The 21,922-nt window shown below is 43.4% G+C and overlaps 1 protein-coding gene across 2 annotated transcripts in view; it reads right to left on the bottom strand.

The window, feature by feature from the left end:
- SLIT3 (slit guidance ligand 3) overlaps positions 1-21,922 on the bottom strand; it is a 517,665-nt gene that overhangs the window by 452,971 nt on the left and 42,772 nt on the right. For both annotated transcript variants that reach the window (XM_045824010.1, XM_045824020.1), the window contains exon 3: positions 16,533-16,604. In XM_045824010.1, the coding sequence (XP_045679966.1) occupies positions 16,533-16,604 (72 nt within the window). The remainder of the gene's footprint in view (positions 1-16,532; positions 16,605-21,922) is intronic.

The following is a 21,922-nucleotide window of genomic DNA, read 5'->3' as shown; positions in this document are numbered from 1 at the left end:
CTGGAAAGGCCAAAGCCGCCAGGGAGTGAGATCACTGGGTGGCAGACGTGAGGACCGCCAAACAGAAGTTCTCTGAGCCATGACATGGGGCCCGAACCACCCGACACCCCACAAAGCCAAGGGTCCTGGAGCTGTTCTTCTAAAATACATTTGTTCGGTGTATCCCTCTCCAAGGTAAATTGTTTAACGACTTACATTTAACGCGCGCCCGTTTTGTGCTGTTGGGCCTCCAGGCCCCCAAAACAAAGAGCACGCTCAAGACATAAAGTGGAAAAGAAAAGGCAGGAAAATGAAAGAGACCTGCAAAGTCCTTCATTCACCACCCGGAGCTCCTAGGGATCTTCCTAGTTAGAACCTTAATTATGGAAATTCTCATTTGTATTACATGATTTATTTAAAACCTGTCTTTCCAAGAGAATAAAATCCAGGTTTTGAAGCACCTCTCAAAACAATTTATTCTTTTCCACTGACTAACTGCTTTGGCTGGGAATCATGAATTTATAGTACATTATGCCAAAGCAAAACACTCTAATAACTTAATCAAACATTTAAAATCCAGCTCACAGCCATGTAATATACAGAAGCAGTTCTTTCAGCTCTCTCGTTAAAGGTCAATTACCATTTTTATTCCAAACCTCCACGTCTTGGGGAAGCCGAAGCCACACACACACACACACACACACACACACACACACACGCCGGAGAGAGAGAGAGAGGCATAAGCATCTGAGACCCAGACTTGGCTGACACATTCCCAGGCTTAAAGCCATTCCCCTTATCTTCCTGAAATGACGAAGTTGATCCTGCATACATATATTCTTTAACTTCTATCAAAAACTGATGTAAAGAAAGATCATTAGGAAAAGGAACCTAAAGAGTCGGTTCTTTTGCTCTTCAAGGCACGCAGGGGACGAAGTGGGCACAACTCTAACCCGGCCATGGGGCTGTGCCCTCCCCCCCACCCTCCCGGCCAGCGACAGACCAGTATTCACGGTGATTGGCATGGTTCTGCTGGCCTTTTACAGTACGTTTGCAGATACACACTTTCTGACAATGCCCTTGCTCCTATCAAACAGAAAACACCAGAAACTTGTTTTTCTAATAAAAAAAATACTGCTTTGACAACACATGATGGGAAGACAAGGCCCGAAAGGCAGTTTGGGGGGGGGGTGTGGCCTAAGAGATGGAAGGAGCCAGTGGGTGAAGGTGAGGCCGCTCGGCCCGCATGGTCAAATGCATTGTCCACCTGTCCTCACTCGTGGCCACCGCTCCCTAAAGGGGCGTTCGGGAAGATGGCCGAGCACAGAGAGAACTGCGGTCACTGGGGCGGAGCTTCCCATGGAATGCCCCACGAGAGCCCCAGGAAGTGGGGAGAAGGAGCCTCGTGGGCACTCCACTCCGAGTGCGCGGCAGGTGGGCGGGCTGCAGACACGAAAGGGGAGGGCCGTGAGACATGTGAGGGGCAGGGGTCCCACCCGTTCTGCTCAACGCGCCTGCGCTCCCAAGTGACACGGTGAGTGGGAGGTGTGAGGCTGCCCGTCCCTCCGTCTCAGCCCTGCTGTGCTGCTCACGGTGGGCACCCACCCCGTTGACGGGATCCCAGGGCCCGTGGTACTCCTCCGTAGAAAAGGGTCCCCACGTGTCTTGTTTATGGGAGACAGAATCGTCAATAATGCTGAAACATTTCCGTTTTTACCATTTGTGCCAACATTTGAAACAAGCCTCTGTTTAAAAGGCGACTCCACTCCACAATGTTTATCCCCATTGAACAGACGGTACTCAGAGCTAGTAAGAAAGTTGCCCAAGGTCTCATGGCTGGTGAGTGAAATGAGAAGATTTACTGAGATGCAAATGCAGGCCCATCCTAACTCTGGGGTCCATGTTCTTAATATTCAACAGCCACACAGCCACTCTAACCAAATTAACAGATCAAAGGGCCAGTGGAAACTTTTAGAGAGTGGCCCTTGCTATTCCTGCCTCCTTCTTGAATAACTCCCTGTCTCAGAGAATCTCCAGGAACCTATAGCAGTCTTCCCCCTCGTAGTTCTGCTGAGGGGGCTGTAGTGAAATGCTTCTGAGCACTTACTACGAGCCAGGTACCATCCTAGATGTACGCCATTTAGTTTTCCCAACAACCCCACGAGCTAGATATACAGACGCTTTATAGATGAGGCAACGGAGGCTAGGAGAGGTTCGTCAGTTTGCCCCAAGTCAAGCCACGTGGAAGGGCAGGTCACAATGCAAGAGCTCACGTGCCTTACTACTCTGTTCTGCTTTCTCCTTTCTCTAACTCAGTTCCTGCGGTCACTAGAGGCACAGCCCTGAGTGTGGTCCCCAGGGAGGGAGGCAGCTCTGTCTGCACTACAGGACAGCTTGCAGGTTTTAGGTCTATGTCTTCCAGTGACTTCCTGCTCATCTGCCTTAGTCCTTTTAACGCAGCCAGTGCAGGAAGAACTTGGCGGGAGGGAACCACTGGGCTGGTCTATGGGTGCAGGTCTACACCCCGACTGCGTCTGCAGAAAATCTTCTCCAGCTTTTATTTTTCTCCAGCCTTTACTTTTCCCTAGTTTTAGGGCTTCCTTTCAGTCTGTCTCATAATTCTTTTTTTTAAAGATTTTAATTATTTATTTTTAGAGAGGGAAGGGAGAGAGAAAGAGAGAGAGAAACATCAATGTGTGGTTGCTGGGGGCTGTGGCCTGCAACCCAGGCATGTGCATGTGCCCTGACTGGGAATTGAACATGTGATGCTTTGGTTCACAGCCCGTGCTCAATCCATTGAGCTACGCCAGCCAGGGCTATGTCTCGTAATTCTTAAGGAACCAATGGAAAATACATTCCCAGATAGAAGTTATTTTTTTAAAATATAAGGAATAATAACATAAACCAATCAAAAATCTGTCAACAGTGGTGTTTCTGGTGTTGGCAGCTTATACCCCCACACAGACACTGGGGTTTTTATCATGGACTTAGAGTAATTTCAGCGTAGACACCGCAGGCGATAAATTTCACAAAGAAAACACTGTCCATAATTCTGAGTTAATAACAATGGTCAGGCTTTGATGTTGATACAAATGAGGCCGAATGAAGAAAAAGCCACATTCATGGGCCGCTGGAGGGTCTGGCCTCCCAATGATCCGCTCAAGGAACAGAACGCGCGTTAGTGCGGGCGGGACAAGCAGGGGTCTATGTGCCGAGGAACAAAATAACCCTTGCAATAACTTAAAAATATATATATAGACTTGCCACATATATGCATTTAAATATATAATATAATTACTTACTTGACATCTAATTAAAGGGTAAATGTGAACTGCGGTCACAGCTAAGGACACCATTGCGTTCTGCTTTCTGGAAAAACTGAGCTAATGCCAAGGCAGCTCAGCCCCTCAGACGCTGCGTTCTGCGGTAACGTCTCAGGGAGGTCGGACCCCTCCCCAGCCTGTTTCCTTGTCTGCAAAGTGAGGAAGTCGGACAATACAGTGTTTCACTCTCCCACAGCCCCTGGGGGTTGTTGCCCTCAGTTCTGACGGGTTCTGAATTCAAATCTCAGCATGGCAACTTACTTAAACTTTCTGAGCTTCAGTTGTTTTTTTTCTGTGAAAAGGACACAGGGAGGATACAAAATAACTTTAAAAATAAAAAAAAGAATTTTGATGAAAAAATATTCAAACATATAGAAAAGGAAAGATGTGTTTTGAGCATTCTTATGTTCACCACTCTGATTCAACAATCGCTTTTCTTTTTCTTTCTTTTCTTTTCCTTTCTTGTCCTTCCTCCCTCCCTCCCTCCCTCTCCCTCTCTTCCTTCCTTCCTTCCTTCCTTCCTTCCTTCCTTCCTTCCTTTCCTTCCTCCCTCCCTTCCTTCTTCCTTCCACAGAACCATTTCAAAGGAAATTATAGATACCAGAACATTTGATCCTTAAATACTTCAGCATGCATCTCAAAACAGTAAGGAAGTTCACTTATATAACTAGAGTATCATTATCACGTTTAGCAAAATTACTAATTTCTTAACATTATCTGATTTCCAGTCCACTTTCATATTTCTCTGTTTGCCCCCAAATTTTATTTTATACATTCATTTGTTTAAACCAGGCTTCAGCTAAGAGCCATGCATTGAATCTGGTTGCTGTATCTATCTCTAAAGTCTCTGTAAAATAGATTATTTTTTGCAATGTGGTATGTATGGAAAATACACAAATCAACGTGAAGCATTCTGCACCCAGCGAGCAGACCCACACACCTCTGCCCGTTTCCAGAAACAGATGGTGATGCACCTCAAAAATCCCTTAATTCCACCTTCTATTGACAACCCTACAATGACAAAAACAACCTGCCTTTTAAAGTAATTGATCGGGTCAGCCTGTTTTGAAGATTATATAAGCGGAACTGGGTTTGTGTGGCTTTTGTTAGTCATTCTGTTTCTGAGATTTATCATGTTGTTATATGTAGCAGTTTGCTTTCCTGTTGTTGTTTCCATTTCTAAAATTTTTTTCATGTCCACGAGCATTTGGCTTGTTTGCGGTGTGGGGTTATTGCAAATAGTGCTGCGAGGAGCAATCTCGTGAACGTCTGTTTGTGGGGTGCAGGTCCGGGGGGGAGTGGCTGGGTCACGGGCTGTGTGCGTGCTCAGCTCCAGTTGACTCCGCCGGAGAGTTTCCCAGACTAGCTGTGTCAACGAGTCCCACAGGAGTGTGTGATAAATGTGGTTTGTTTTCCATGCCACCAGCGCGTTTTAGGCCATAGCCATTCTGATGGGGATGTGGGGTAGCCACTGTCATTTTATTTCACATTTCTCTGAAGACTAATGCCACACTGGGCATCTTTTCATATGACCATCGGTCATCTGGATGTCCCCTTTTATAAATTGCCTGTTCAAAACCCTTAACCGTTTTTCTACTAGGACATTTGTATTTTTCTTATTGATCTGTAAGAGTTCTATATACGTGTATTCTCCATGTAAGCCCACCGTCAGTCACATGCACTGCCAATATGTTCACCCCCTCTGTGACATGCTCTTTCACTCATGTGATGTATTTTGATGAATAAAAGTTATTTTATTTTAATGCATTCCAAGTTATTTTTTTCTTAATGCCTTCTGAATCTTAAGAAATATCAACTACCCCAAAACCATGAAGATACGTTACGCTGTTTCCTAAAAGCTATTATTTTAATCTTTCATGTGTAAATCTACAGTCCATTTATGACTGCTTTTGTGAATGACTGGTGGCAGCGGGCAAGGTCATTTACCTTCCACATGTGTGTCCATCACTCTGTCGCAATCTCGTCGACAGATCAACCACTCCAACCCCCTTCACAGTGTCACCTCGGTTACAAATCATGTCCTCTCTCTGGGTCTTCGACAATCTTGGTTCTTCTTAGCCATTTGCATTTCTGTATAAACTCGAGAATCATCTTAATTTCTACAACAGCCTGTTAACATTTCAATTGGGATTTCACTGGATTCTGTATATCAATTTGGAGAGAACTGACATCTTTGAGATGCTGAGTCACCCAAGCCATGCAAGTTTTGCATCTCTGCATACGTATGTTTGAGCCTCCTTTCCTTTCTCCCAGCGACGTCTGTCGTCTTCTGTGTTAAGGTCTTGCACCTCTTTCATCAGACGTATTCCTGGGAAGCTGATAGTTTTGATGTGGCTGTAAACATCATTTTAGGAACATTCCTAATTGTTTGTCACTGGTATATAGAAGCTTTTTTTATTCTTTTTTGTTGTTTGTTTATTGACCTTGTGTCCAGTAGCCTTGGGAATTCACTTAGGAATCCCGGTAACTTATCTGTAGAGTATTTTGTATTTTCTGTGCACTCAGTCATGCCATCTGCAAATGATTTATTTCTTCTATTCCAAACCTTATACCTACTCTTTCACCTTCCTTCCTTCCTTTTTTTTCCTGTCATTGCAGGACCAGGACTTCTAACACAATGTTGAACAGAAGTCACAATGCCAGGCACCTTGTAAGAAGAACATTTTCGATATTTCACCATTAACTATGATGTTTGTTTTAGGTTTTATGTAGACAAGCTCTATTTTGTTCTTAATACTTTAAATCACAGGTGGTGAACACAAGGCCCGCGGGCAGAATCCGGCCCGCCACCTTGTTTTATCTGGCCTGGCACCTTGTTTCTACCCAATGGCAGTGCCGAGCTCCTTGGCCCTAGTTAAAGAGTAGTCACATTTATACAGTCCTAAAAGTACATTCGGCCCTTTGAAGGCAACCCCGAGGCTGATGTGGCCCCTGGTAAAAATGAGTTCGACACCCCTGCTTTAAATGCTTTTAAATCATGAATTAGTGTTGTATTAAATACTTTTTCTTTATTTATGAAGATGAAAAGGCTTTTCTCATTTATTCTGTTGATGGGATGAATTACACTATGTTTCAAATAACAGAAGTTTATGCCCTACTCCTGTCATAGCCGCGTGCATGTCAGCAGGGACCCAGAATCCTCCAGTACTGAGTTTCTGCACCCTTTAAGTTCTTAGAGTACTGTCGGTTTAGCCAGTGTAGGGCAAGGGAGCAAGCGTGGAGCGGGCATGGAGCATCACGGAGAGCCCAGCCCTTCTGCCACTCTATGCACGACATTCCAAGCTCAGTCACAGGTCCCCTCCGACCTTCCAGGGGCCCATGAGGCCCAAGTTGTTCGTCGTAGTCTGTCATCTTTATACCTGAATATATATATGTACGGCTCTGGTTTGCATGTTATTTGTGAGAAGTTTATTTTCTTAAAATGTTATTCAATTGTATTCTGGCTTTGGTGTCAAAAGTATGCTCAAAATCTAATGTTCTTTCCATTTTATATGTCTGATGGATGAATGCTTAGGGGTTTTTTCCCTTTAAAAGTCAATAGTTTTATTAGGCTGTGTTTTGATTTTGTACCTTCAGGGTCTATTTTTCCAAGCATTCAGTGTCCTTTCAACATGTAACTTCAAATCATCTTTTATTTCAAGAAATTTTCATCACTATTAGTTTTGTTTTGTTCCATCACTTTAGTTTTCTTCCCCAGAGAGTCATATTATGTTATAAGTTCTTCAACTGATTTCCATATCTATTACTTTCTCATGAATCTTTTTTACCTGGATATTAATTTCTTATTGATTTTAAAATATACCACATGCCATTTTCCATTTCTCTTAAAGCATTACCCAGTATATTTATTTGCTCTTGGATTCTACTTCGATTAGTATGTATGTATGTATTTTTGGTGTGAAGCAGCAGCATTTATTTTGCTCATGAATCTGTAATTCAAGCAGAGTTTGGCACAGTCACTTTTTTAAAAAAACTTTCTGTATTAGGATACATTTAGATGTGCATAAAAGTTGGGAAGATGGTGCAGAGTGATGTCCTACAGCCCACATCCAGTGTCCCCATTATTAACATCTTACTATAGTATGGTATGGTATAGTATGGTATAGCATAGTATAGTACAGTACAGTACAGTATAGAGCATTTGCCATAGTAAAACCAATACCTTATTGAGGTTCCTTCAGTTTTTAACCTACGTCTTTCTTCTGTTTCAGGATACTGTCCAGGATGGTGCATTATATTTAGTCATCATGTTCTCCTTACGCATTCTTGGCCGTGACAGTCTGTGACTTTCCTTGTTTTTGATGACTTAAGCAGTATTGAGGAGGACTCTCAGGTGTTTTCCAGGCCGTGGGGATCTGTCTGATGTTTTTCTCCTGAGACTGGAGTTATGGATTTTTGGGATGAAGATCACGGATGTAAACAGCTTTTTCAGTACATCATATCAAAGATATGTACTTTCAACCTGACTCACTTTGAATATTCGCCTTCGTCACCTGGCTGAGGTTGTGTGTGCCCTACCTATTCAATACTACTCCCACCCATCCCTTTTCTTTTCACGCTCAAGGAGGAAGTCATTATTCAAAGCCTGAGTCTAAGGACTGGGGAGTTACGCTCCACCTCCTTGAGGGCAGAACATCTACATAAATTACTTAGAATTCTTCTGCATGGGAGATTTCTCACCTCCCCACTTATTTATTCAGTTATTTATTTATATCAGTATGGACTCAAGTATATATATATTTTTAAAGACTTTCTTTACTTATTAGAGAGGTGAACGGAGGAAGAAAGACAGGGAGAGAAACATCAGTGTGTGGTAGCCTCTCATGTGCTCCCCACTGGGGACCTGGCAACAACCCAGGCATGTGCCCTGACTGGGAATCGAACCAGTGATGTTTTGAGTTGCAGGATGGCGCTCAATCCACTGAGCCACACCAGCGAGAGCTGGACTCATGGATATATATTTTGTACTTTGGTTATAATCCAACTTATTTATTTTGTGGCCCAAATTGTTCCAGCTTTGGCATTAGGAGTTTTGCCAGTTTGCTCCTAAGCCTTCGTAAGTGTGGGTTGTTTGGAGGCTTAGTGGGGTTTGATTTATTTGTTTTTTTTTTCCAGTGTTTTCTTTCTGGCACAATAGTTCTCACACCCCAGCCAATTTCTCTGAGATGCCTTCACTCCTTTTATCGAAGGGTAGTGTGAGAAAGCACCGTCTGGGCACTAGGATGCTCGCTGCTGCAGAGCATTATTTCTTGTGGGCCCTGCTGCTGACAGAGCAAGAAAACATTTGCTTGTGCACAAACCTACGTATATTCACATATCAATAAATGTCTATGTGTATAAATCCATCTACATTACGTGAAAGTATCTCACAGTAGGCTAGATGTGTGTTCACACTGATGTGCCCGACTCGGACCCACCCCCACGTGGACCTCAGAGCGCTCTCCACTGCCGTCTGTAACCACCACTTCATGGGGAGAAGCCTGAACCCGCCATCCACCACCCGCGGTCCAGCTGCGGCATCCACGTGCAGTTGCCAACCTGGGCCCCTGTGGGAAACGACTCGCCCACCGGAGCGCGGCACTTACGTGCTGTTCCTCCCGCTCCTAGTCTCACGGACCGCACTCCTTCCACACCTAGCTTTTCCCTCGTCCCCTCCCGTGAGGCCGACTCATGCCGCCACCACCGTCTGCATTCCGTCTTGGGATCCTCCAATATCCGAAAGAGTTAAAAAAATTTGCACGCGTTAAGGTTCACTCTTTGCATTGTACTATTCTGTGGGTTTTGATAAATGCATGTGTCGTACACCTGCCATTTCAGGTCTCCACGGCCTAGTTTCACCATCCGAAGCCCGCCCTCTCCCATGCTTCCCCCAGTCAGCACCCCACGCCCTCTCCTTCCCCAAACTCCAAGCAACTACCACTCTGGATTATATGGGACTGTGTTTAGCTCTGTAAGGAACTGCTGAACTGCCTTCCAAAGTGGCTGTACTATTTCACATGATTAAACAGTAATAAATGAGAGTTACTCTGCTTCCTCATGGGCAATTGGTAATGTCAGCTTTTAGCATTTTAGTCATTCTAATAGGTGTGTGGTGGTATCTCATTGTTGTTTAATTTGCATAAACCAAATGGAAAATGACACAGAATTTTTTTATATACTTTTTTGTCATTTACATCTTCTTTGGTCCAGTGCTTGTTTAAATCTTTTGCCAATTTTTTTTCTTTTGGAGGCTAGGATGGTTTGATTTCTTATTGTTGAATTTTGTAAGTTCTTTGTACATACGTCCTTTACCAGATTTGTTTTGCAAAAATTTTCTTCCAGTGTGTAGCTTGTCTTTTCATTCTCCTCAAAGTGCCTTTTGCAAAGCAGAAGTTTTAAATTTTAATGAATTTCAATTTATTATTTGTTTCTTTTATGGCTCATGTTTTTAGTATTATAGCAAAAAACTCACTCCCAAATTGAAGGTCATGTAGATTTTTCTCTTATATCTTCTTCTAGAAGTTATGTAATTTTACATTTAAGACTATGATCCATTTTGAATTTAATTTTGTACAAGAAATAAAGTTTCAAATTTTTTTTACATGCGAACATCCAATTGTCCCAGCATCATTTATGAAAAGACTGTTCTTTCTCCTTTGAACCGTCTTCACATTATCTTTGCACCTCTGTTAAAAATCAGTTGACTACATTTAAATGGGTCTGTTTTGGGGTTCTCTATTGTGTTCCATTCATTTATACACCCATCATCTCACCAGCACCATGCTGTCTTGGCCACTGTAGGTTGGTAGTAGGTCTGAAATTTGATAGTATAATTCTCCCAAGTTTGTACTTCTTCAGTGTTGCACTGGCAGCATTTATTTTGGCATGTTTTCTTTTATTTCTAAATTGTTTCTTGAGTTCTTCACCAATCCTTTCAAATCCTACTTTTTTTCTAATCATTTAATTTCTGAGTCTTTCAAATTCATACTTTATGTTGCTCTTTTATAGTTTATATGATCTTAAATTTGTGTTGTTAGTTTTGTACTCTTCTATTATAGTTTTCATCTGTTTTGTAGTGCCTCTTTCTCGCATGTTTTCATTGTTCTATGGAGATTATTATGTTTCTTACTCTTTTTTATTTTTCTTACAAAAAACTTTGTATGAGTATCCATCATAATCCTTTTGGTTGTTTATTTCCTAAATAAAAGAAATTCCTTCTCGTTTTATGAGGGAGGGGTAGAAAGTGATAGCTTTTTACCTTCAAGAGCCAAGAGCTCATTCTTGGTTTTTCCTGCAAGCTAATGAAAAACACAGCCTTGTATTGTCTAATTTATGACCCTGCTGGTGATTTCTAACACTTTCATCAAGAAGTTTTCTTTTTATTTCTACTATTTTTCTGTTCTGATCAACCACTCCCAGCAGTTTCTTAACAATGCTAGGCCTTTCTTTGAAAAAGGGCCTTGTATTTGTTAGTTAGAAAAGTTTACAGGGCCCAGCATACTCCAAGTACTGACAGTCCTCATCACATCACCATGCCTTTGTACTTACCATGAACTGGATCCAATCATCTTCCTTCCAATCGGGCGGCTTTTCTCAGACTGATCACTGTGTTTTCCAGGGAGTCCGTATCGGTAATCTAAGTGATCTCCTGTTCTCGGAGTCTTACGAGTTTCAGTTGCCTTTCCTCTGCTTCTCCCCACACAGATGAGATCCCACAGTGGTCTTGTAACCTCACACTGTGCTCCCCCACCTGCTTCTGGTAGGGGTGGGGATTTACTGGGAGACTTCACTGTCAACTAGTTTTAGTGCAGAGGCTGCCTGTGTCTTGGGTTCTGCTATCCTAGTGGCTGGGTGTATTTTCATTTGGGAAGGAGGAATTTCAAATATTAAACCAAGTTTGTCTTCCTCAAACAAGCCAAGTTGATTGTAATACATCATTTTAATGTATCACCAAACTTGTTTTGCTAATATTTTGTTAGGAAATCTATAAAAATATTTATGAAATATGTTGGTTTATATTTTTTCTTGAAGCGTCCTTGTTGAGTTTTGTTACAAGAGTTATGCCATTGAAACAACAAATATCCATTCTTTTTATAGAGTTTATATTAACTTGATATTTACTTTTTAAAATTTAGGTAGAATTTATTGGTGAAGGCATCTGAGCCTAGATATTCTTGGTGAAATATTTTAATAAAGATTTAATTTCTTTACTAGATATAAAACTATATAGACTATCTATCCTTTCTTGTTTCAATTTCAATTTCACTTAATCTTTAACATCATTAAAACAAAGTTGTCCAAAATTTGATCTAATTGTCATTTTGATCTTTATAAAGTCCAGAGTTGTGCCCACCTTTTATCCCTCATATTAGTAATTTAGTCTTCTTTCTTTTTGTTTTCTGATCAGTCTTGTCAGTTTTTATTATTTTATTATTTCAAAAATGAAAGTTTGAGTTTTTCTAATATAAATACATATTTATATTTCATATATTTCTGCTCTTACTAATTTCCTTTTTTCTATTTTGTTCTTTCTCTAGCTTGAGACACATACTTTCATCAAGATTTCAGCTTTACCTCTTTTTTAATTTATACTATACATAATATATATCATAAATTGAATAATACAGCTAAAAGGCTACATATTTTCCTCTGAATGTGGCTTTGACTGTAATCCATACATTGTGATATATTTTATGTTTGTTAACATTCTGAAAAATACATCTTCAAATTCCTACTGTGATATATTTTGTGACTCAGAGGTTATTTAGAAGTATATCACTCAATTTGCAAATATTTTGAAATTTTCTATTTATCATTTTCTCAATGGCTTCTTGACAATAATCCATGATTTCTATCCTCTGATATTTATTGAGTCTTGCTTTCCAAACCAGCATTTGATAAAAGTTTCATATGCATTTGAAAAGAATGTTTATTCTATAGCTGGTTGCTTTTGTCAAAATTTGCTTTGTGTGTGTCTTTACCCCTTTATCATTATGAAATACTCCTCTTTCTCTCCAATAACACATCTTGTTTTAAAGACAGTTTTATCTATCGTCAACAGAGCCACACCAACCTTCATGTGTGGTGCCTTTCATGACATTCTTTTTGAAAGGATTGAGACAGTGACCTTATCAAATGCCCCGCCTGCAGGATGCGTTTCCTTTTACTCTCATTTAACTCGTCCCTCTGTCCTGCCCACTTCCGGGAAACCAAACCTGAGATCTAGCAACATTTGATGTGGAATGAACATACTCAGCAGCAATACTTCGTAAGCAGTGCTTTGACTTTATACTCAGTCGCATCAGGGATATGGTAATTCTCATCTCATAATATTGCTGGTTGGATTAAACCAGAGGATAAACATCGAGTGCCTAAGAGGCTGTCTGACACGTAGCAGGGAAAGAGTAGAGCTCCTCCACCTTCACATCGGTAACACTTTCGACTGGATGATCCAGTCCTGTGAGCACTGCCCTGTGCACTATAGGATAATTAGCCACATTCTTGACCTCTACCCATTACATGCCAGTAGCCTCTTCCAGTTGTAACAACCAAAAATGTCTCCAGACAATGTCAAGTGTCCTCTCGAGGGAAAAACTGGTGCCAATCCAGAACTACTGGTATAAAACAAAAACTGGTATTAAAAAAGTATTGGATAAATATTCCATAAGGACTTACCATGATGCCTTGTGCTGGGCTTTGAGATTAAGAGCTAAATGGAATGTGATTGCCAATCTCAACATGCTCAGAGTTTTGGGGAAAGACAACCAGGCAGATGGGGAATTAAAACATGGCGTGGTAAGTGCTGTGATGGGGACGATCACGTGCTATGAGAGGAAGGGCACCTAACTGAGTTGGGAGCAGGGATTCTGTCATGGAAGGATAGAGACTTCTGAGTTGAGACCTACAGGACAGAATAGTCTTCCTTTACCATTAAAGCCCAAGAGATCAAACCAATAATGGCCATTGTGAATGAAAATGAACAAACAAGAAATGAGTGATCAAAACCTATATAATTTCCAGCCTGTATTTCAGAATATGACCAATAACGATGAATCTACTACCAAATATACAGACGCAGACCTGACACCCGTGTCAGGACTGAGAGCTAGACAGGGCCCCACCAGCCATCTGCTCCTTCAGTTGTTAACAGTAAATATTGGGTTGGCCAAAAAGTCCGGTTAGTTCTTTCTGTAAAAAAAAAGACACTTTTCATCTTCACCAGTGATTTTATTGATTTGCATATTTTGAGTATCTCGGCTATCTCCTGCATGGTAGAACGCTGATTGTTCTCAATTGATGTCTCATTTTGATCACTATCGACTTCACTTGGTCTACCCGACTGTAGAGCATCAGCCGGTGAGAAAGCTCCAGCATGCAACTTCGCAAACCACCTTCGACACATTCAATCAGCCACAGCCCCTTCTCCATACCCTGCCCAAATCTTTTTTTGCATTTCAGTTGTGTTTTTACCTTTTTTTGAAATAATAAAGCATAATATGCCAAAAATGTTGTGTATTTTCTTCCAGCTTCAATATTGAAATGGCTACACAAAAATTCACCAATTTTGATAAGTTTTTTTCAATGCACACTGATGTGACAGCTGTCACAATGCTATCTAACAAAGATGTTTCAAATGAAGTTAAAGACAACGAAGGGCTACTAGAGCCATCTTACAGACAAAACCAAACAAACTTTTGGCCAACACAATACATTGTATTTTCCCATTCTATAGCTCCCAGCCCTTTTGGGGGATAGACTGAATAACTAATTCCAGGTTAACACCAGTCAGGATGATGTCACACACACACACACACACACACACACACTCCCTCTTGTTGACACTGAAAGGACTTAAATGAGGTGCCTACCCAGCTGTGCATACCAGTCAGCTGCCTGTACTGCTGTTCTTCCTGACCAAGGGCTTTTTCAGTTTGCTTGCAATGTAAGTCAGTGACTGGTTAACTGTTCCCTAAGCCTGTCTCCTCTAGTCTCTGGGCATAGCACTCAACTACCTTTCAACCTCCACTGAGCTCTAGCCCAAGGTGTGTAAGAGTGGGAGCGACATGTTCTTCTGGGTCTCACCCATGTGCAATCCTTCATGCTGTTTTCCCTTCCATTGGCTTGATGCGGACAGACATCAGTACTTTAAAAGGCAACACTTGGAGATGGCAGAGCTGAGGAGGGGCAGGAACCCATGTTTCTGAGAACCCCCTCGGAGAACAGAGACCCGGCAGCCTGGGATTCCCTTACTGGGTTTGATACGAAGAAGAAGCAAACTTCCACAGGGTTAAGTCATGAGATTTGAGGGTTTACCTAGCACCGGAGCTAGCCTTACCCTCCTAATAAGGCGAAGGAGAGACAGAGAGGTTCTCCCTGCAAGTGCAATCTCCTCAGTCCCCTGGATACACACGGAATTTCAGCCATGATCACCAAGCCAAAAGCCAGGACATTTCACTGATACTCCCTGGAGCGCAATGGGTGCGGGGGAGGCCGTTTGCGGGGCCATTGCTAAAGACCACATTTCATCTACCGTCCGCAGCGTGGAAGGATGAGAGGACGTGGGCTTTGATGGTGGACAGATGTGGCTCTGAATCTTGGCTCCCCCCTGACAACTCTTTGGCTCCATCTCCCTGGGCCTCTGTTTCTTCATCTGCAAAATGAGGGTAATAACACCTCACAGGAATTTTGTGGGGATAAAATAACAGCATATAAAACACTGGCACAGTTCCTAGCATATCCAAGGTACTCAATTAGTTCCCTTCCAACAACCATGAAATTAATGAATTGGAAATGTATTTACCCTTCTAATCAGAGCACTAAGCAAGAGGTGGCCTTTTCACTAAGGACAGTATTGTTTATCCTTCCACAGAAATGTCGAATATTTCGTAGAAAGAAACCAAGTCCAAAAAATACTTGCGTTTTCCCCCTACATTTAAATGAGAAGAATTTAAGTTTTAAGAAAACTTAAAAACAAAAGCATCCACAGAGGCAATGTTCATTACTTTTACAACTGTTTTCCCTCACAAGAAATAAATGTCATATTTTCAAACCAACAGCAGCAGAACATATGCTGACCTTTGACCCTGCAGAAGAGCAATGACTGAGACCATCTACACAGCAGAGGGAGAGTAAAGGATTTTGCTGGGGAACTTCCCTTCCCATTCCCACGTTGTCCCGGACGAGCAATCACAGAGCTGACAAGCTGGTGGCAGGCCCTCCACCTCACGCAAGCCCGTCCCTGTCGATGACAGAGATCGGCCCGTGTGGAACGTCCTTCTAGGTAGGCTGGCAGAGCAGTGAGCTGTCGCAGGCCCTCGGACTCGAATGCAGGAGAGGGAGGCTGAGATGTCGGGTCAACCGGGACGCAGAGGGAAGCATGAGAGAGAGACGCCCACCAGCATGACTAAGTGCTCTCGGGGACAATCCCCGCTCAGAGGGCAGAAAGCAAATATCCAGATGTTATGAGCTGCCAGATGTGATTAACTGAAGAAAGGTGAAGCTGCCCACTTAACCATCTGAGCAGCTCCCCTCATCAAAGTGACCCAAAGCTTTTCTGCAAAAGCATTAATCAACAAAACAAATGGAGGTTCCATCCATTTCCCATCTTGCCCTTTTTCTTCTCTCCCTCTGATAGAGTCGGAACAGCGGCCTATTTTTAAACCACTGTCAGCATACTCTCTCATGGAAACATGTGGGCTTCCTGACACAGGCTGACGTGCACTCAGAGGTACAGGCACTCCAAGGGTTTTGCCCACTTGCTGCCCTTCCTCTCCCATGAGGACGGGGCAGAGAGGCACAGGGGAGCACACAGGGGTCCTGGCGCAGGAGCACACTCCCCATGCAGAGGAGCAGGGAGTGTCTGAAGCTGGTTTCCATGACAAGGAGCTAACTGTGGGCTTCCTTCCTCCCCGAAAGTGAAGGCTGAGGCCCGGGCCAGGACCAACCCCACATACAAACACCAAGAGAGAGTTTAAGGCTGAAAAGAAGAAAAACAAACCCCAGATGCCAATTCTAGCATCTTTTAAAGGAAAAGTGTTTATGTGAATCTCAGTGTCTCTGTAACATGCATCTAATGTGCTTTAAATAAAATAGCAAACGTTTTATTAAACATTGCAGACTATTTTTTTAAAGCAAAGTTGCAATGAAGCCAATTTACAACAAAAAAAAGGAAGAAGAAGAAGAAGAAGGAGAAAAAAGACTTTTCAAGAAAGGAGGTTATGCTGTACTTACAATCGCTCCAGCTGCTTCAGATCCTGGAAGGCACCTCTCTCAATGATGCTGACCTGGTTGTCTTCCAGATGCCTAGAACCACAGAAGCAGCACAGATCAGGGACCAGAGGGGCTCAGGGATCCCTACGCTAGGCTTCTCGCCAAGCAGGCATGGCCATTCGGCCCCTCCCACAACCCTTGGGGCTCCCCCAGCTGGGATGAGAATGGTGGGGCAAGATAACTCCCATCCCGGCTTGGTATCACGGTAACCAGGGTTTCGCCGCCTGCACACTTCTACCTGACAGATTGGCTTCTGTGCCTCTATTTTAGGAATGTTCTCAGCAAATGTCCCCCCGAGCACTGCAGAGAGTTGCACAGAGAAGGAAGAGGTAGAAGCTGCTTCTTTTTTTTTTATACCAAGTCTTTTTTATATATTTTTTAAATTTATTCACTTTTAGAGAGAGAGAGAGAGAGAGAGAAACAGAGAAACATTAATGTGCGGTTGCTGGGGGTTATGGCCTGCAACCCAAGCATGTACCCTGGCTGGGAGTCGAACCTGCGACACTTTGGTTTGCAGCCCACGCTCAATCCACTGAGCTATGCCAGCCAGGGCAGAAGCTGCTGCTTACAGGAAACTACACATGGAGTCAGCACCTCTTCCCCCAAAGCTTCAGAGAGGCTTCACCGGGAAGGGCCTGCTCGGCTCTGTCTCTGGGTCATCGACTGGAAAGGTGAAGCTATTGCCGGACGGCCGTCTGTGATGAAGGAAAAGCAGCCTGGTGCCGGGAATCCCGTTCCCAACGCCCGCCTGCTCCCCACCCGTGGGTGATGGTCACAAAAGCTAGGGCTCCCCAGCCACAGGCTCTGCTGATCTACAAAGTCTTCGACGCAGGTGATTAAAACCCTCAACATTCTGCATCAGAGAGTTCGGTCTGTGCATGTGGCATTTCCTAGGAATTGGGCATACAATGAAACATTTGTTTCCCTAATTTTTTTTTTAAATGGCAGCTTAAAATGGATTAGCTGGATGGTCGGGAAGGGAAGCAATGAAACTGCATAGTTTCCATCCAGGGCTGACCCCGGTGGCGGCACGGGACTCAGCGGAGGAGGTGCAGTTCCGACTGAAGTGTGCTTGTCTGGAGGGTGGAGTTTAGGAAGGGCCCGGGCTCCTCCGGATTCGCCGGCAGAGAGGCACCCTGAGCGCCTGGAGGGCAGGCAGCAGGGAGGCAGAGCAGGCTTGAGGGGGCTTAGTTCTCCATCCAGAAAGATCCCTCCCATGACAGCCCTCCACCTCTGATACCTGGGGGGGTCCATAATCCTGTGTGCTTCCTAGGCTCAACACTTGGGCCTTTGTGTTTATGTTCAAGTCCGTCTTTCTTACTGTGAATAAGGACCGAGAGGGTAAGAACTTCTGTTCGTCATCATACTCCCAGCCCTCACCCAGTTGCTTAGACAGCAGCCACTTGCTAACAGCTGAGTAAGGGATGAAAAACTAAAGGTGACTTAGAACCACAGTTCATCCTTCATTTTACATGAAGGAAAAGACTAGTCTAGGTCACATGAAATGTCTCACTTAGACTATTAGAGTGAAGGGGGTATTTTGGCCTCAGTGATATTTTATATTTTTGTGAATTTGTTGCAAACAATTAAAAGTTAGGTTGTTACACACACATACACACATAACAAACTCCTTCTGAAAACTCAGCTGTCTCATTTCCAGGTACCAACTGTTGACCAGAACTGAGTATGGATCAGGCAAGGCACACGAGCTCCCTAGTTTGCCAAGTTCTCGTCCATTCTGAGTCACACATTTGTGTTACTCCTAGCCTCTTTGGCTGGCCTCTTCCAGGCTCCTCATTTTATATAGACAGACAGACACCAGGAAGCAGAAAGATTGAGAGACTTGCCCAGGGAGAAATTGCTTCCATCAGGTCATACAGCTAGCGTGGGCAGACTCTCCAAGTCCCACTGTGGTGTGCTCGCCGAATTCCATTTGGAATCCCTTTCCTGCCTTCTTACCAGCTGATGGTGTGACACTGGGCTATCTGGTCAACCTCTCTAGGCCTCCCTCTCTTCATTTGTAAAACAGAAGAAAAAAATTGGAAAAAAAAAAACATCTTATAAGTGAAACTAGAAATGGAGTGAAGTGTGTAAATTATCTAGCCCAGGATCTGGAGTATAATTAGAAGTTTAATAAATGTTCTTTTCCTTCCCTTCTCTTCCTTTTCCATCCCACCATATGGCAACGAGGGCCTTGGAATGCTAATAGACTCACACTAGCACATCTTGCTAAACATGGATGCAGTTCAATATTAGTGATGGGTAGTTTGTTCAGCTGGGATTTTACTATCAATCAATCCATCACAGAGCTTGTTGTCATGACTTCCCAATTATAAGAAGGAACAACAGTAGGGTGGCTGAGTGTCATATCGCCTCTGGGTTCTGAAGGAGTCCAACTCCAACCTCCTACGATGAATCTCTTAGTTCTTTACTAATTAATCAGTGCTAGCTTCTTTCAGAAAGGGGAATAGAAAATGCAAATATATCTGTATGGATAGCTGCCCCTTTCCCACTTTGCTAAGGCCCCGGAAGGCTACCTTTTACCAGCTCCATCACATCAGAAGCCTCCTTGACTCTGCCTTCCTGTTGGGTTCAGCTAGTTGGAGTCCCAGCGGGAGATCAGAGGGTAGGAGGACAATGGGTGAGGCTGGAAGATTTATCCCAGCTCCCTCCCTGCCAAGTCACCTCAGTTTGACTTCGTCTCTCTACCTCAGACCACAGGCCCTGCCAGGCAGTCCCTAACTCTGCTAGGGCAACCAATTCCTCCCCCTGCTCCTTGAGGACTAGACACCTGCTGCCACTCACCCCAGGGAACTATACCCCCTCTTCTTGCCCACGCCTTTGCAGATGACTATTTAGCTCTCCTCGTTTGTCCTGTGAGAGTATCATCTCTTTCCTGCTGGGATCCTGATTGGTAGGGTATCTAGGGCCTCTTCTAGATCTGCTTCCTACAGCTGTCAGAGTCCAGCCTAATATCTGACACTTAAAGGCTCAAGGAATAATCAATATTTGATGAATCAATGAATCAATGAGCTGTGAAATGCCCACCTCCACTTCTAGGCTGAAACGCAGTTCTGGAGCTCGAGCTAAAGCCCTTGCTATCACTCTCCTACTGACCAGACGCAGGAGGTCAGGGGATCCAGGAAAGGCTGGAGTGTCCATGGCTTGAGTCTGTTCTGAGTTAGGACACAGACTGTGTTCATTTTCAGCTCTTTGGGCATTGCTCTTTTTTTTAGTTTTAACATTGGATCAGAATTGGAAATTGCCCCCATGTGATGAAGGCTGGGCGGAGTTTAGCTCTTTTATTAACCCCATTTGGGATAAAGCTGCTTCCCACATTGTTGGCATAGCAGAGTTCTTGCAACAGACTACTAAGAAAGGGAACTAATTGATAGCACCAGAATAGACCTTTTCGTATTCCTACCCCAAGGGAGAAAGAATTGTTATTGGCAATTCTTATAGCTTCTCTTTGAATGCACTTTACATGGGAAAACTGCCTTTGGGTGAGGCCGAAGTTCCCTAATCCCTATTTTATCTGCTGTTGCCCATTCACTAGCACTGTGTTAACAGTTCCGCTAGGAAATGGAGGGCAAACTCAAATTATTCAAGACCATCGGGTCTTTTCAGCTTCACTATAAACTGTAAATAAGAAACAGATACAGGGAATGTGCCAAGGTGTGAAGAAAGCTTTTCAGAAAAGATAGTTGTCTAGGTTACTCTGCTAAAAAGAATAGATTGAGGGAAAATGTAGTTTCTATGTCTGGATATTTTATTGGTGTTTGTTGGAAAGCATTTCAGTCATCCCACCTACCAGATTCTTTTCCAGTAATACAGGGTCATGTGAATGGGACTGTCTTTGAGTTGATAAGATAATGAAACATATTATATTAATGAGGCCTATAAAGTGGGGGAAGAGAGAGGGTTTGGCATTGCTTATCGAAAGAAGAAGAGGGTACCAATAAACCATAGTCAAAGGAATGTTGTAGACCATCCAGGGGATATTAACATGGTCTTTTGTGATTATTTTAAAGTTTGTATTTGCAGAGAGCCGATATGGAAATCGGAATTTTTATTAGTCTTTCTGATGTAATGGTAAGAAAAATCAAAGGGTTATTTTTGACTTTGTTAGAAAATGAAGCACTAGGTGAAATTTCTGACTTGTATAAAAGGAAATCTTTCACAGATGCTGGGGGACTAGGAATGGAAAACAATAATAACAATAATGAGAGAAGTTAAATGTCTGTTCTATAAGCTGACAGAATGACCTGGAATCAGGTGTTTACTGCCTACATCTCCACAATAAAAATTACCCTAACACTGAGCTGTGGAATTCCCTTTCTCCTTCCAGTCTCCGTTGTGAGCCACACACACGCTTGCCAGGGCTGCCGATCACTCGACAGACGTGTGAGTGCTTAGACTCACAGGGGCGTCCAACCCGCAGCTCACATGCAGCCTGGGATGGCCATGCATGTGGCCCAACACACAACCGTAAATGTACTTAAAACATGATGAGCCTTTTTGTGATTATGTGTCACAATATACTTAATGTGTAGCTCAAGACAACTCCTCTTCTTCCAGTGTGGCCCAGGGTTGCCAAGAGGTTGGACACCCCTGGCAGAGCCAAAGAGAGACTTGGCAGAGGGTGGAAGGGAGTCAACAGGCCGAACACTGGAGACCGGTGAGGGGAGAGCACCTGCTGGCTGGAGGCCCAGGGTTCGGGTCCCAGCGTCCCCACACTGGTGCTCAAGGAAACTCAGGGAAGCCACCGCGTGTCAGAGCTGCATTTGCAAAACAGGATACACTATTCCCTTCTTGGCTTTCTAAACTTCCGATAACATGAGTGGCATTGCCTAGAGGTTGGAAAGCACCCATCCTGGGTGCTGATTCCTCCTCCCCCAGTTACCTGCCATGTGGAGCTGGGACCACATCGCCTGTCTAAGCCTGTTTCCTCTGGCATACTGGGGTTAATAACCACGTAGCAGAGAGTTTGGTCTGTGGAACGTACGTACCGCATGTATCTCAGTCATCACCATTATCATCACCGCGATTCCTTCTCAGTCAGGAGGAGAGTGCTATGCACGTAATACTCCCCAAGCTGTGGTCAGAATAAACAGACTGTTCACGAAAGTGTTGAAAACAAAGAGCGTTGTATGGGCAATTATGAGAGTTATATGGACCTTTATTTGATATGGGTTGCATGGTATCAACCCCAAATTCATAGATTAATGTCCTCACCCGCAGTGTATCAGAATTCAACCTTCTTTCGGAGACAAGCTCTTTACTCGGTAATCGAGTTCAAATGAGGTTATCAGGATGGGCACTAATCCGATATGTCTGGTGTCCCCATAAAA

Source organism: Phyllostomus hastatus, unplaced genomic scaffold (genome assembly GCF_019186645.2).
Source record: "Phyllostomus hastatus isolate PE091 unplaced genomic scaffold, TTU_PhHast_1.1 phas_contig_150, whole genome shotgun sequence".
NCBI classification, from domain to species: Eukaryota; Metazoa; Chordata; class Mammalia; order Chiroptera; family Phyllostomidae; genus Phyllostomus; species Phyllostomus hastatus.
The sequence above is the reverse complement of the archived record's forward strand: the minus strand, read 5'-3'. Positions and strand labels throughout refer to the sequence as shown.